Source organism: Falco punctatus (genome assembly GCF_963210335.1).
Source record: "Falco punctatus genome assembly, chromosome: 1".
In the NCBI taxonomy this organism is placed as follows: Eukaryota; Metazoa; Chordata; class Aves; order Falconiformes; family Falconidae; genus Falco; species Falco punctatus.
The window spans coordinates 97,360,971-97,374,173 of record NC_137580.1 but is presented as its reverse complement, the minus strand read 5'-3'; the positions used below and the strand labels follow the sequence as shown (position 1 = coordinate 97,374,173).

The window sequence follows — 13,203 nt, the reverse complement described above, 5'->3', positions numbered from 1 at the left end:
ATCAGCAGCTTTTTACGAGCATTACACCACAGGCACACTGAGGGGTTTTTGGCCACAACGAAAGTGAGCTGTAGTGTCAGATGGGGCTCAGTGCTGCGGCAGCACTCACAGCCTTGCAGGGACCCTGCATCTCACAGGCAAAGCCCTCGCATGGGGCATTCAGCCAGGGGACATGGGGAGTCCAGCTGCTGATACACACTGGAGACCTGGCCTTAGTGGCACCGCCAGGCACAGGAGGGTTAGTGGGGACTGCCATGCAGCAAGTGAGAAGGTGTGGGGACAGAGCCTAGGGGACTTTGGGAAACCATCGAAAAGTTTGCTGGTTTGGTGTAAGAACCAAAGCAACGGCTTCTCTTTGACTTTCCCTTTTTGTTAATTGGCTAAATGCAATAAAGCCTTCTAATGCATTTAATGTGTCGGGCTGCAATACGATTAGAGAAAAAAAGGAAGCTATTTTAACTCTGGATGGGCACGATGCTGCGCTAAGACATAGCAGAAGCTGCACCCAGGAGGTGATACTTGTCAAAGCCCTGCATCCCCCGGGCTTACAGCAGACATTGGCAATCTCATTACAACACTAATAGTGTAAATATGGAGGGGTGCAATAAGGTGTGCAACATGGACATTTGGGTTTTAAAAGGGCACATCTGAAAAATGGCTCCTCAGTGCAGTCCCTGAAAAGATGTCCCAAATCCCCATGGGCTGCCCAGCTCCATCACACCAGGGAGGTGATGGGGTGGGCACCATGGGCTGGACTCTGCTCTGTAGGACAGAGTCTACAGAGTCTTTGATTTTAGCAATAAAGAATGGTAACTCCACCTCTTCATTTCTGCTTAAGACTTCTCCCAACAGTTTTAACAGGCTGGTACAAATCACACTCAGCAAAAGAAAGAAGTGTGAATTCAGCCCTTCCCTAGTAGCTCACGGCACCCAGCTCTGGGGCAGCCTCAGAGAGCCCAAACAGCCACCCACATGCCTATGCAGCACCCAGGATGGGGCTTGGAGATGCCAAGCAGCTCAGCCCCCAAAACAAGCTAGGGCCAAGACACGGAGGAGGAGATGGTGCCTAAGCAGCACTTAGCGCACCAGGGCCAATGGGCTGGCCATGCCACCTCAAGCAGCCTCCCATCCAAGGTGAGCCTCACCCCTCAAAGAGCAACAGCGCAAAAGACAATTAAAAAAAATCAGCTGTCTTCAAAAAATAACCCCAGAGCCCAGCTTCACCCACCACCTCTGATCTCCCTGCAAGTGGGTCTCTAGCCATGAGACTGCTGCCCTGGGGCCCCTCATGGAGATTATGGGAGAGCATGGACCACATCTTCGATGGTGCCTGCTCTCTTCTCTAAAGCCCGTTGAAATTTACAGATGGAAGAATGATGAATGATTAATATTTGGAAAAGAAAAAAAAATGTGTCAACCGCAATAGAACTCATGCTATCTTCTGTTTTTCTCTTGCTTGTTTCTCTTTAATGAAGTTGAGCTTTATTTGCACCAGTACTCATGCTAATAACTTTCAGTGGGCTACTCCTAAGCAAAAGACAGGAAATGAGTAACTGAGCTGTGTTTTTTTTTAAAAAGGAGAAAACCTTTGTATATTAATTCTCACAGCTGTCAGAGATGAGGATTTAATAATGTTAGTAACTAAGCTACTCCATTATTTCCAAACACCTTGGAGGAGAATGTCTTAGTGGGAGATGAATTAGATAGTGTGACTGTAACTGCCTTCTAAGTATTTTCAGAGAATAATCTATGGCTCATCATCACATGCACTTCAAGTTCTTGCCCTTTATTCTCCAAATAACCTCCAACTGTAGATGTATTTACATGCCAGGATCAGCTCCCTCTTTTGAGCGTTTCCCACGCACCGTTTAACCATTCATCCCCGGGTTGCAGATTTGCCTGGGTTTGGGTTTGGACAGGTGATAAGCATGGAAAGTTGTGGATTCCGGTCATCCAATAAACAATGGAATGAAGCAGAGAAGAACAAATGTAGGCGGAATACGGGAGAGGTCTAATAGGCTGTGAAACGCTCTGCCAAGGGAAGTGGCAGAAGTCCTGCTGCCTGCATCCCTGAGAACCAGCCACGCTTAGGAACAGACTGTACCGAACAACTGTTGGAGATGGGAAAGACAGCTTATTCGCAACTTCTCCGGCTTCAATTCCCGTGATTTGGGGACGGCTGAGGCACATTGGCCTTCAAGTTTGCCCTGAAAGAGCTTCACTGCTTCCAGAAAGCTTTCACCACCTCTCCAGATGCCTCTGTCGCCATATTTTAAAAGCCTGTTTCATTGCATGGGTCTGTGCTGCGTGCTTTTTGCACTCAACAAAAGACCACTGGACTTTCTATGTTTATCAGTCCTCCACCCCTGGCTCTCTAGGGGCCTTTCAAACTCACCAGTGACATTTCAGGCTGCCATAGCCTTGCAGTGTCAGGCACAGAGGCACCGAGAGCTGATGGCTGTTGTCTCTTGCCACACCAGGTGCTCGCACCAACCAGGGACCACGCACGCATCCAGGCTGGCTCCTTCCAAAACTCATCTTGGGCTTGCTTCTTTTTCCATCAAAAATCTGGGTACCAAAGACAGTCAGCAGCTACTGACTATTTGCTGAGTTTCTAATTACTGCTCGTTGCATAGAAACCTGCTCCATCTGCTCAAGGGTTCCCTTTTAAGGTGCACGGACTCCATCTTTTTTTGGTGTGATTTCCATCATTTTTTTGAAGCTGCAGCATAAATGTTTGTTTCAAGAGCTGCAGCATCCATTAAGCAGCCCTTCCTCCCAGCGTGGCCAAGGTCTCACTGCTAAGCAAAAGCTGTGGCTAATTGACAACAGCTCCTAAACTGAGATATAAAATAGTTGTGTCTGTCACTCATGCAAACAGCTGGCTTCAGCAGCCCAACTGCTAAATAATGTAAAACGGTTCATTTTTCTGACTCGGGGAAGATCCTTCATGAAAGGAATGAAAGTCTCCGGTGCTACAGAGCCATGCCCTGATCATTCCTGCATCTTAAAAATCTAACATTGCCCATAAAATTCATAAGTAACATAAACCCTGTTTCTTCCACTAGTCTCCCAATCAGAAAAAATGGATTTAAATCACCTGCTGGCAGGTTTATTACAGGGCCCACAAGCAGATAAGGTCCTGTGCACAAGCCCTCTGCACTTCACGGGAAATAAATCTCTGCTTTGCCATCTGTTTTTGAAATGTTCCCGTACAGGCAAAACAAAAAAAACCCCAAAGATATCTGCACCTCTAATTTAATCTTCTGAAGGATTTTATTTCTTGGGTAATGAGGATGACATTTCCCCCGTCTCTAGCAGAAACGCTTTTCCTCTCCAGACTCCCCCCACAGGGCTCCCCACCCCCATGACCAAACTCTCCCAGAGCGCAGGGCACGCGTTACCTCTGTGCAGGTAAATGGGTTGGGGTGGGAACAGCTGCTTGGGCAGATGCACCATCTCCCACACCACCCCGGGGGCTGCTCCCAGTAGGAAACCCACCTTTGGAGCTTCCCGAGACCCTTCACTTGGCCAGAATAAGGAGTTTGGTCCCTGCTTCTCCATTTAGCCCCAGTTTGAATCACATCAGTGGGGTTTTTCCAGCATTTCTTTGCATCCAGGGCAGCTTTGTGGCACTACCACTGATGTCAAGCTAGAGCTGCCTAACATGGGTGGGTTTACACCACCCCCTCCCTATAACCATACCTCTGCTCCCTGCACAGTCCTTAACCCTTGGGCAGCACAACACCCGGGGACAGGAGGACATGGCCATGCAACAGCAGTGCCCTGAGCACCCTCTCCCCAAGACTTAGCACCTTTGACAATGGAAGCACACCTTTCTGCCATTGCAGGTCTCCTCCTCCACCACGGACGAAGTGATGGGGCAGAGCAGCTCCCGAGGGCCGGCTGGTGCAGGCACAGTGAGGTGAGCAGAGCAGGTTTACACACAGTTTCGAACAAGTCTACTCGGCAGACAGCAGCCTAATAGAAACCCCTCTGCTCCTGCCTATCCCTTACTCCCCCAAGGCACCCCTTTGCTTCACCCCTGATTACCACCATCACAAAAAAAAATCAGAAAATACAGAGTTAAAATCAAATGCTACACCTCATTTTTTCTCTCCTTGCCTGAAGTTTCAAGAGACAAGATAGGACGTAATCGCCACTTTTAAAATCATCTCCTATGACAGGCAAATTGATCGAGTAGGGAGGTTGGGCTGCTTTTGAACTTGAACAAACTGATTTTCCATGAAAGATGGTGTTTACATTGCCTCTCAATAGCCTGCTGAAATATGCACACCTCTTGCCATTTCATCACCAAAATTTGGGAAGAAAGAGAATTTTGGGGAGGGGGGAGGAGGAAAAAAGAAAGTGCACTCGAATCTGGAGCGCATCATAAATTCATGAAGCTTTCTGAATGCTGTCAGAAACAAACATGTTTATGTAAACAAAGAAAAGCTGAAAATGAGCTACAAGAGAATTTTTTGATAGCGTGGAAGAAACATTGATATTTACATTGCACCTGAGACTCAAGTCCACTGTGCAAGGCACTGTGCAAACAGTGAACTTCTTCCACGCTGAATTTACCCACTGCAGACATTCCAAGCAGCACTTGCACTGCTTCCCATTGCAGCACCCTGCGTCATGGAGGGGGATGGAAATACCCAGGGAAAGCTGGATCCAAGCAATCCCTGTCCACCCCTGTAAGTGATCTCAGAGGACCTCTTTGCTTGTGATTTCTGCCTGCCCATCCTCATGTGGGAACGGCTCCTCTGAAATGCCAGCTGGGAAACTCCCAGCAGCATGAAATCGAACCATCTTCCACAACATCTAGAGCACCACATGGTACCTCACACTCCCCAGCCTCCGTGGCACTTAATGCGAGATGTGACAGCCATAGTCGGGAAAGCGTCTCTGTCACCGCCATGTGCCAGCACATCAGCTGAGCCACTGACAGCGGTAAGTGCTAACGCTATGCCAACAAATCAAGTCACCACTTGTCATTAACAAACATTAGTTGTATTTAGGCAGGGGGAGAAGGGGGAATCGAGTTCAGTTGATTTAATTTGTTGAGCTGACAGTATTTATTTCAGTGGGATGGCTGCTCATTCAGTGGGATGCTTATTAAGGCCAGAAAATTTCGGTTTCATTTGCTTTCCACAGGACATAGGAGATTGCCACCTCCCCGCTGCTCCCCAGTCACACCTCCGAGACAGGACTGGTTTGCAGCCACCTGTGTGAGAGGGACCCATTGCTCGGTGAAGCCACCTCTCCATCACGGCAAAACTCATGCTTTTGTTTTGTGGATTCATGTCCTCAGCCACTGAGGCCAGGAGTTGCAGCACCACAAGCTGTAGTCACCCAAGGCTATGAGCAGCAATGCCCTTTGCTTCCCCCACCATCCCCCAAAGGGACCCTCCCGGGACAGCAGCCTGGCTTCACAGCATGTTTCTGAGGAGCTACAAGGAAGGGCAGGCGGGCTCGGACTCCGCGTAAGGGTCACCAGGGTAGGAAATCTCCATCCCATCAGCACCAATGGGCAAAACCCTGTGTAGCCCAAATCACTGCCGTGCTCCATGGTGCACAAACTCTGCTCTCCAGGTTCTCTGAAGCAAGGGAATCCTTGCCCAGAGATGCTGTGCACGCCAGACATCAGCCTGGGCTCAAAGAGTGACCAAACCCTGATGGCAAACCTATCACAGCAACTAAGTAAGTGGATGCCATCTCTGGCTCAAGAATGCATCCTTGATCCAAAAATCCTTCCCGAGACACAAACCACATCCCAGTCTCGGCAGCCCTCTGCTCTGACCTCCTACAGCTGCTCCTGGGCTCACACCTTCCTCACCATGCTAAGCTGCTTTAAACACAGAGATAGTAGGGCTTGGAGTGCCTATCATTCCCCATAATAAAATACAGCAAATTGATTGTACCTTATTTATTTTTTTTAATGTAACTATTTTGGCATTCAAACCTCAGGAGACTCTATTGATCGGCCAGAGTCAGGTGTCAGTGAATGGAGCTCTGCGACCAAGCCTGACAAATTGAAGAAACTAATCAAAACCCGAAAACAGTGAGTGATGTGGACTTCCCCGTTCCAAATATACAAAGGAGGCTGCAGCAGCCATGACAGGAGATGCTGAAGTGAAAAACGCTGTGCAGGGTAAGTCACACAGTTGCCTCCTGCATTCCCAGAGAGCCCAATGCCGATCGCAGCAGCAACGCATAAATCCAGAGCAGCTCCACTGACTTCAGAAGAGCTGCTCTAGATTTACACTGATGGGAAGTAAAATCAGAGTATCTGAAATATATTGCTCTAATGTACGCTGGAGCAAGAGGCAGTATAATAATTTCAGACTCCTCCCCCCACCCCACTATACCCCAAATCACATCAGTTTGGATGGTCATTGCATAAAATGTCGAGATCTGCACTAACATGGGGAAAATAACCTACATTTCAACAGTTTGTGTGATCACACTCTGCAAATCTATTGTATAGTGGATAATACAGGTCTTTCATTTTTGTTCCTGAAGAGCCTCTGCATAAAAAGTGCTTCCATATTATGTACAGAGATACAGGGACCCGTAATAAAATAAGCATAATGTCTCTCCACCCACACCTCCCTGGAGTCTAAAAGCAATTCACAGGTCCTTCCTCACACAGGGATCATGACAGCCGAGTACATCTCAGGGGCTGAAGCAGTCTGCTTGTTCCATGCACTCTGCATGCCCCGTCCCCACGCTGTCGGGCCCCCTGCCACCAGCAGCCAGCCCCCCATCCCCACACCAGCCATGGGGCGTGCAGCACTGCCCGTGCACGGGTCGGGGCAGCGAGCTGTGAGACGGCACCAGGCAGGAAAACAAAACAGCCAAGGAGTTCATCCAGGTCATTCACAGGGTACCTGTCCGTAGAACCTGGGAGACAGCTCCAGTGCCGCCAGCGAGGAAGGCAGCCAAAACCCCTGCCTAGATGCCAGCAACAAACGGGGGCCTGCTGCCAGTGAGAGACATCCTTGAGCTCGGCGTGAGCGGCCTTCGGCTGCCAAACATAGACGCACACCCTCTGCTCGCAGCCACACGCATGCCAGCAGCCGGGCCGCCAGGGACCCAGGGACAGCAGAGTGATCTCTTAATTGGACCTTCACAAAGCTGTTGAGGGGACCTGCCTGCCAGGCAAGCAAATGCCACCCGCTCTGAAGAGGCTGGAGGAACTCAGGGGACGCAGCTTGCCCAGAGCCGCCCCGGCGGGGGGAACGGGGGTACAGGCGAGTACATAGGGAAACGTGGCAAGTGCCCAGCATGGCCGTCTGCGTGCGCGGGGAGATTTGCGGAGCTGGCAGCACCGCGGCATGACTCATGCAGGTGTCTCTCCCGTCTGCAACAACCCCCACCAAGATGTGGTTCGTTAGCCCCTGTAATCCAGAACAGAAAGACGACTGGTAGCACAGCCAGCCGCAGGAAGGTCAGCACAGCCCCGGAGGGAGGCGTTCCGGGCACCACCGCCACTTGGGAGAGCTTTCCCCAGATCCCAAACCACCTCTCCGTGCGCAGACATCGCTGCCATCCACACCAGGGGTGGGGCAGGGCAGGGGCAGCACTCTGCCATGGAAGCAAAGGGATGCTCCTGCCTGGGGAGGAGAAGGAGGCACGAGCTGGGGACGGATTCTTTATTCACAGCTCGAGCTGGAAGCGCACTGTGAGTTTCTATCACACGCGTCATGCGGGGAGGCATTCCGAGCGCAGGGGAGAGGGATGGGTACGGCGGTAGGTTTGCAGCCACAAACTGTTTCAAAGTAGGTTTCCATATGTTTAAGCACTCAGAGCACTGGAAGAATTACACCCACATCCCAATCTCACCATGGTAGCTACCCACACAGGAGGAGTTGGGAGGGGGGAATATCAGAGAAAAGATTATCATTAATGTGTCAAAGCAATAAAAAAAACCCACCAGGAAACCTGCTCCTTTGCTGCTCTTAATGCATTCCTCAAAGAAAAGGGGAGCTCCACGGGGTACAGGGCGCTGTACAGAAAGCCATCACTCTGCCGGGGCACTGCTGACCCACAGGCAGCTCATGCCCCACTTCCCATGCTCGGAGCCCCATAACCCCCACCCTGCTTTCTGTGCCCTGCCCCCCAGCCCCCATGTCCTGCTCAAGCGGATTTCCAGGTGCTCCGGTGGCTGCACACACCCCCAGGGGAAGGAGGGAGCCGGAGGGCAGGGGCAAGCAGCACTTTTTAGGGTGAGCAGAGTGAGGACCCCCTTCTGCCCATCACGCGTGTGTGATCCCAAGGCTGATGCCTCCTTCCTAGCAAATTGTTCCTACTGTCCCTGTGGGCACCTTTCCTGAAACACTTCCCTACCACAATGCCTTCCCTGTGCCCTCCCCAGGAACGACAGCTGCTGCTGTTACACCTCCCACGGATGACTCCTTTTTTCACCTGAAATCCTCGCATTTAGGCATATTCCTACAGCCCCGGTGAAGTTTCCCCAGCAGCCCAAGCTCTGCGCTACAGCCGAACGTGAGCATCGTCCTGAGCAGCAGTAAAGGCGAACGAATCGCTGAGCAACTTCAGCACCAATGCACCTTAATTAATTTGCTTTTAACAACCCCTATTTATTAAGAACAACATCTGCCAGGGAGCTCGCACGAGCAAGCGGAGGAAAACGTGCCAGGAGAGAAGTGAAGTCCTGTGACAGACTTTCCCAGCCCGGGGCTGAGCCTTTCCCCGGCAAAACCCGCACCCGGGGCCCAGGAGGTTCTGAGTTCACCTGGACGGGGCGGGGATAGATAAATAAAAGGAAAAAAAAAATAAAAAGAAAAGAAAAAATAAAAAGAAAAGGAAAAAGGAAAAGGAAAAGGAAAAAATAAAAGGGAAAGGCGAGAGATGCTCCACGCCGCGCTCCGCCAAGCCACAGGCTGTGCCTCCCGGCTGGCCGCTGTTAGGAAATGCCACCTCAGCGGACCGGAGGGCCTGATCCTGCTCCCCCCCCAGCCCCGGACCCCTCCGCCTTACAATTAAGCGCAGGAAAGGCGGCCCCAGTTAATGTTGTACTGAAGGGATTTAACTCCTGTGCATCCCGTCCGAGGAGAGACAGGGGCAGCGGGCGGGGGAGCTGGGGTCGGGAGCCCCCTGTGCAGCCCCAAGCCCCGCGACACCCCCTCCCCCGCCCCCCCGCGCTCCGGGAAGCCCAAACTTTTCCTTTTTCCCCCCAACCCGGCACCGACCCGCCGGCACCGGCCGAAGCCGCGGGGGCAGCCCTGGCCACACGCGTTTTGAGGGGGCGATGGGGGACGACGACACACAGACACGAGGAGGCGACTGGTGGCCGCAGCGGGGGGGCTGCACGGAGGGGATGGATGGGGACAACTTTGTGCACCCAAGCGGCGGGGATCGGGGATCGGGGGCCTGCGCGCGTCCCACCCGCGGGCGCGGGGCTGGGGGCGCGGGGGGGGGGGGGGGACCCACCGTCCTCCGCGGCGTGCGGGAGGGCTGGGAAAGGGCAAGCAGCTATAAATAAAACCGGACGGGGGGTAAAACAATTAATAAATAAAAGGAGTTGGAAAAAGGGAAAAAAAAACCACAAAAATCTCGAGGCGGCCGCGGGGTTGGGGTCGCGGCGGCCGCGGGGGTTACCTCGGCACAGCAGCAGCAGCGGCGCCAGGAGCAGCGCGGGGCCCCGGGAGCGCATCCTCTTTGTTCCATGCCCGGGAGTAGTCATGGTGCTGATTTATTTGGCGAGGGGCGGCTTACCGGGGCGGGGGGGCTGGGGGTGTCGCGGCGGAGCCGGTAACCACTCCCCCCGCGCCTGCCCGCTCCCCGCCGCTGCGCCGCTCCGTCCGCCCGCCCGGCCGGCGGGGCCCGGCACCCCGCGGGGGGGTGGGGGGGGTCCCCGCTCCCCCCGGCCCCGCGCTCACGGCCGCTCCCACCGCATCGCCGCTGGGGGGACACGGGCGCCGCCCCCGCCCGCCGCGGCAGCAGCAGCGGCTCCCCCGGGGCAGGCGGGCGCTGTGCCGGGGCTGCGGCGGCGCGGCCGGAGGGGCCGGGGCTGGGCCGGGCGGGGGCGACGGGGCCGGGCTCACCTGGGGTGGCGGGGAGGGGAGGGAGGGGGCGGTGGGGCCGCGCCGCGGGTGCCCCTCTGCGGCCGGGGCTGGGGGGGGCCGCACCGCCCGGACACGGGGCTGGGGGGGGGCGGGGCGGAGGAGCCCCCCGGTGCCCGTCCCTGCGCGGCGGCCCGCAGAAGTTTCCCAGGCGGGGGGCTGCGGCGCTCCGGGGCCGCGCCGCCCCCCCCCCCCCCCCGAGCGGGCTGCGGGGCGCGGGGGTCCCCGGGCGGCCGCGCAGCGCCGGGAAGAGCGCGGCTCCCCCCTCGTGGCCGCTGTTGTCACTGCGCGGGGATGCGCACAGGAGGTCGCGTCGCGCACCCAGAGGTGCGCAGGGCGGGAGGCAAAGTGCCGAGGGGAGCCACCCCAGAGGCGTGCGCGGGGGGGCGCGGCGCTGCGCGATGGGGTGCGGGGGCAGCCGGGAGGTGCGCGGCCGGGGGCAGGGGTGCGCAGGGCTGCGCGTTGCACGGCCGCGGCCCGGCAGCGGCGCAGGGAGTTGCTTGCCCGCAGCCCCGGTGGATTTTGCCTTCAGAGGCGCTTCGCTGGCAAAGCCAAGTCCTGCCCGTCTTCGCTAGACCCTTGGATCCCAAAATAACCCGCTCCTGGAGCCGGCGTTTCACTGAAATAAACTGAGCCCTTTCAGAACTGGGTGTTGTTATCGTGATCGCCATAAAAACCGCGAGGTAGGAAAAGAAAAGGAGAGGAAAAACTAAAAAAAACATCCCCTTGGGTGCTTCACAGTTTTGCAAACATGTCTCTGAGTTTGCTTTTTCTTTTTTTTTCCCCTCCCTGCATAAACAAGCTTTTATGTAGTACTTGCTGTAATCTTGTTTGCCTCCATAACCACTCCTATGAATGTCATAAAAAATTTAAGTCTAATATTTTACCACTCCACACAAACAGAAATGTGAATAAACGCTCACGTCCCGTGTCGGGAGCTAGTCGGCAGCATGGGAGTCACGCAGGCAGGAATCAAACTCGGGCTGGAAGAGCTGGGGCCGCACAGGGGAGGGGGGAAAGTAACAAGAGACCGCAAAGCTTTGGTTTCATCAAAGAATGTAAAACTAATAAATAAAAAAGCTGCGGTAATGAAGATCACTTTGCTGTCTGTGCTTGGTACTTGATGTAATCAAATGCAACTGGAATGTTTAGCTGCAAGTGGCACCTTGGTGGTCCAAAATAAGTTAATTAGTTACTTTATGGACACCCCTGTTTCGTTCCCAGGGAGTGCAGGGGGAGTACTTGCCTCGCTGTGGGTGCACACGCTGTGCCCACCGCTGGTGGGTTGCTGCGGGGCTGGTGGCCCTGGGAAAGGGGTGGGTGACTGGGTGGGGAAAGGGGTGGGTGACTGGGTGGGTGACTGGGTGGGCAAAGGGCACCCCGAGGGTGCGCACAGGAGGTCGCGAAGAGCATGCCAAATCCACGCCCTGTGGGCTTTGCCCTGTGGCTGGGTTGCATCCCCTGGGGTCAGGGTGAGGGTTACAGGGGCCCAGAGCACGCATCCCTGTGAGACACCCCTCTTTTGCAGCTCCAAATCAGAGGCAGCCCCCAGCTGGAGTACGCTGGACTGGTGCCTTCTCTGGTCCCCCTCGTCTTGCCAGTGAGTCCTGCACACAGCCGAGGGTCCCTCACCCTCACGGCAGCATTGGAAAGGGGTTCGACTTTATTCCAGCATTGCTACATGGTTTTAAGTGTGATTTAATAACCAACACGTGAAAGAAAATCCAAAGTGAGAAATTTTGCTGACTGAAAAAGTGCTGGAACTGATCCTGCTCACAGGGGTCCAGGGGCACTGGCTGAGAGCTGCCCAGCCCCGATCCCGGTAGCTGCGTGTAGCACTAGACTGGGTAACACCTTCCCTAACTTCTGCTTAAGGTGAAGAGTAAAGCTGTACTGATTCATTGTGTGCTTCTCACAGCCAAATAAAGGAGTAAGGCCTCCCTGCTCTACAAAACGCTTTAATGCTTTTATGGTCTTTTAATGAGGGCTCGTATCAGTCAGGTAAAAGTGAAGTGGAACCAAGGATTAGGTGATGTCTGCAGATGGTATGGGGGTTGCTCTGGCATTGCCCCCTCCTTCATCTTGCAGGTTGGCTCATTTGTGTTGGGAGAGAGCAGAAGGGGATTTTTGGGGAGTACAAGAAGCGTAAGGAAGAATTGTGGATGAATCAACAAAATAAACAGAGCTGATGAAGCGCAGCTTCCTCGTCAAAGCACCAGGACAATAAATGCTCATTGACTGAGTCGGCACAATTCATCGGATCTTCTGGTTTCTGTATCAGCCACTGAGCCGTTTCCAAGCTCCTTAGCTGGCTTACAGCGTGCCTTGTCTTTTCCTATCTTCTTCTGGTGCCAGAACAGCAAAAGGTAAGTGAGGAGATGCCGCCAAGACAGCCGAGCCACCCATTGGTGCTGTAATCTGGGCCTCCCATATGTGATCCTCGAATTCATTTTTTTCCCAAAGGAGATTTTCTTTTCAGTTATTCCAGTAGGATCTTGCTATACTTTCTTTGTGCCAGCATGATTTTGCACAGAGAGGCAACTCGTGTCACAAAAGACTTCGCAGCATTATGGAAAGCTGTTGGTTTTTTACATCACTCAGATGTCAGCAGGTGGAAGGTTTCGGGAGCATCCCTAGGCACACACAAAGACGAGAATTTTAAAGATGTCTCAGCGTATTAGGAGGCAAAAACCCAGCTGGGAGGTAAGGATGGAGGGCACATCCTGAGCTGTGTTTAGACATTTCCTGAAGGGAAAAAGGAGGCCAAGCACCCCCCATGCTCTGCACAGCATGCGGGACTGCAGAAATGCCATTGCTTGGGCTAAATTTGACCATGCATGGCCACTGTATACTCAAAGATACTCCACTCCAGGAAGGCTGGGCCCTACCCATCCTGCCCTGTCTCTGCCACCCTGCTGGGGTGAAACCCTTGGTACTGGCTCCAGGCTGGAGAGCCCAGCCGGCAGGCATTGGGCGTTTGCTCCTGCTGCTGTCCGTGCTCAGACTGGAGAGCAGGGCCCGAAGCATCTGCAAAATTGCCATCAGCAAAGGAGTGACATCTGATAAGGGGAGCAGGAGTTGAATATTTTCTTAACCCATCTTTTCCTCT

At 53.9% G+C, this 13,203-nt stretch overlaps 1 protein-coding gene across 3 annotated transcripts in view; it reads right to left on the bottom strand.

The window, feature by feature from the left end:
• Positions 1-10,060, bottom strand: part of TMEM132B (transmembrane protein 132B) — a 259,209-nt gene extending 249,149 nt beyond the window's left edge. The window contains exon 1 of one of the 3 annotated variants that reach the window (XM_080390918.1): positions 9,631-10,060. In XM_080390918.1, the coding sequence (XP_080247044.1) occupies positions 9,631-9,715 (85 nt within the window). In that variant the 5' untranslated portion in view covers positions 9,716-10,060. The remainder of the gene's footprint in view (positions 1-9,630) is intronic. The other 2 variants (XM_080390921.1, XM_080390920.1) reach the window with 2 other exon arrangements.
• Between the last annotated feature and the right edge of the window lie 3,143 nt (positions 10,061-13,203).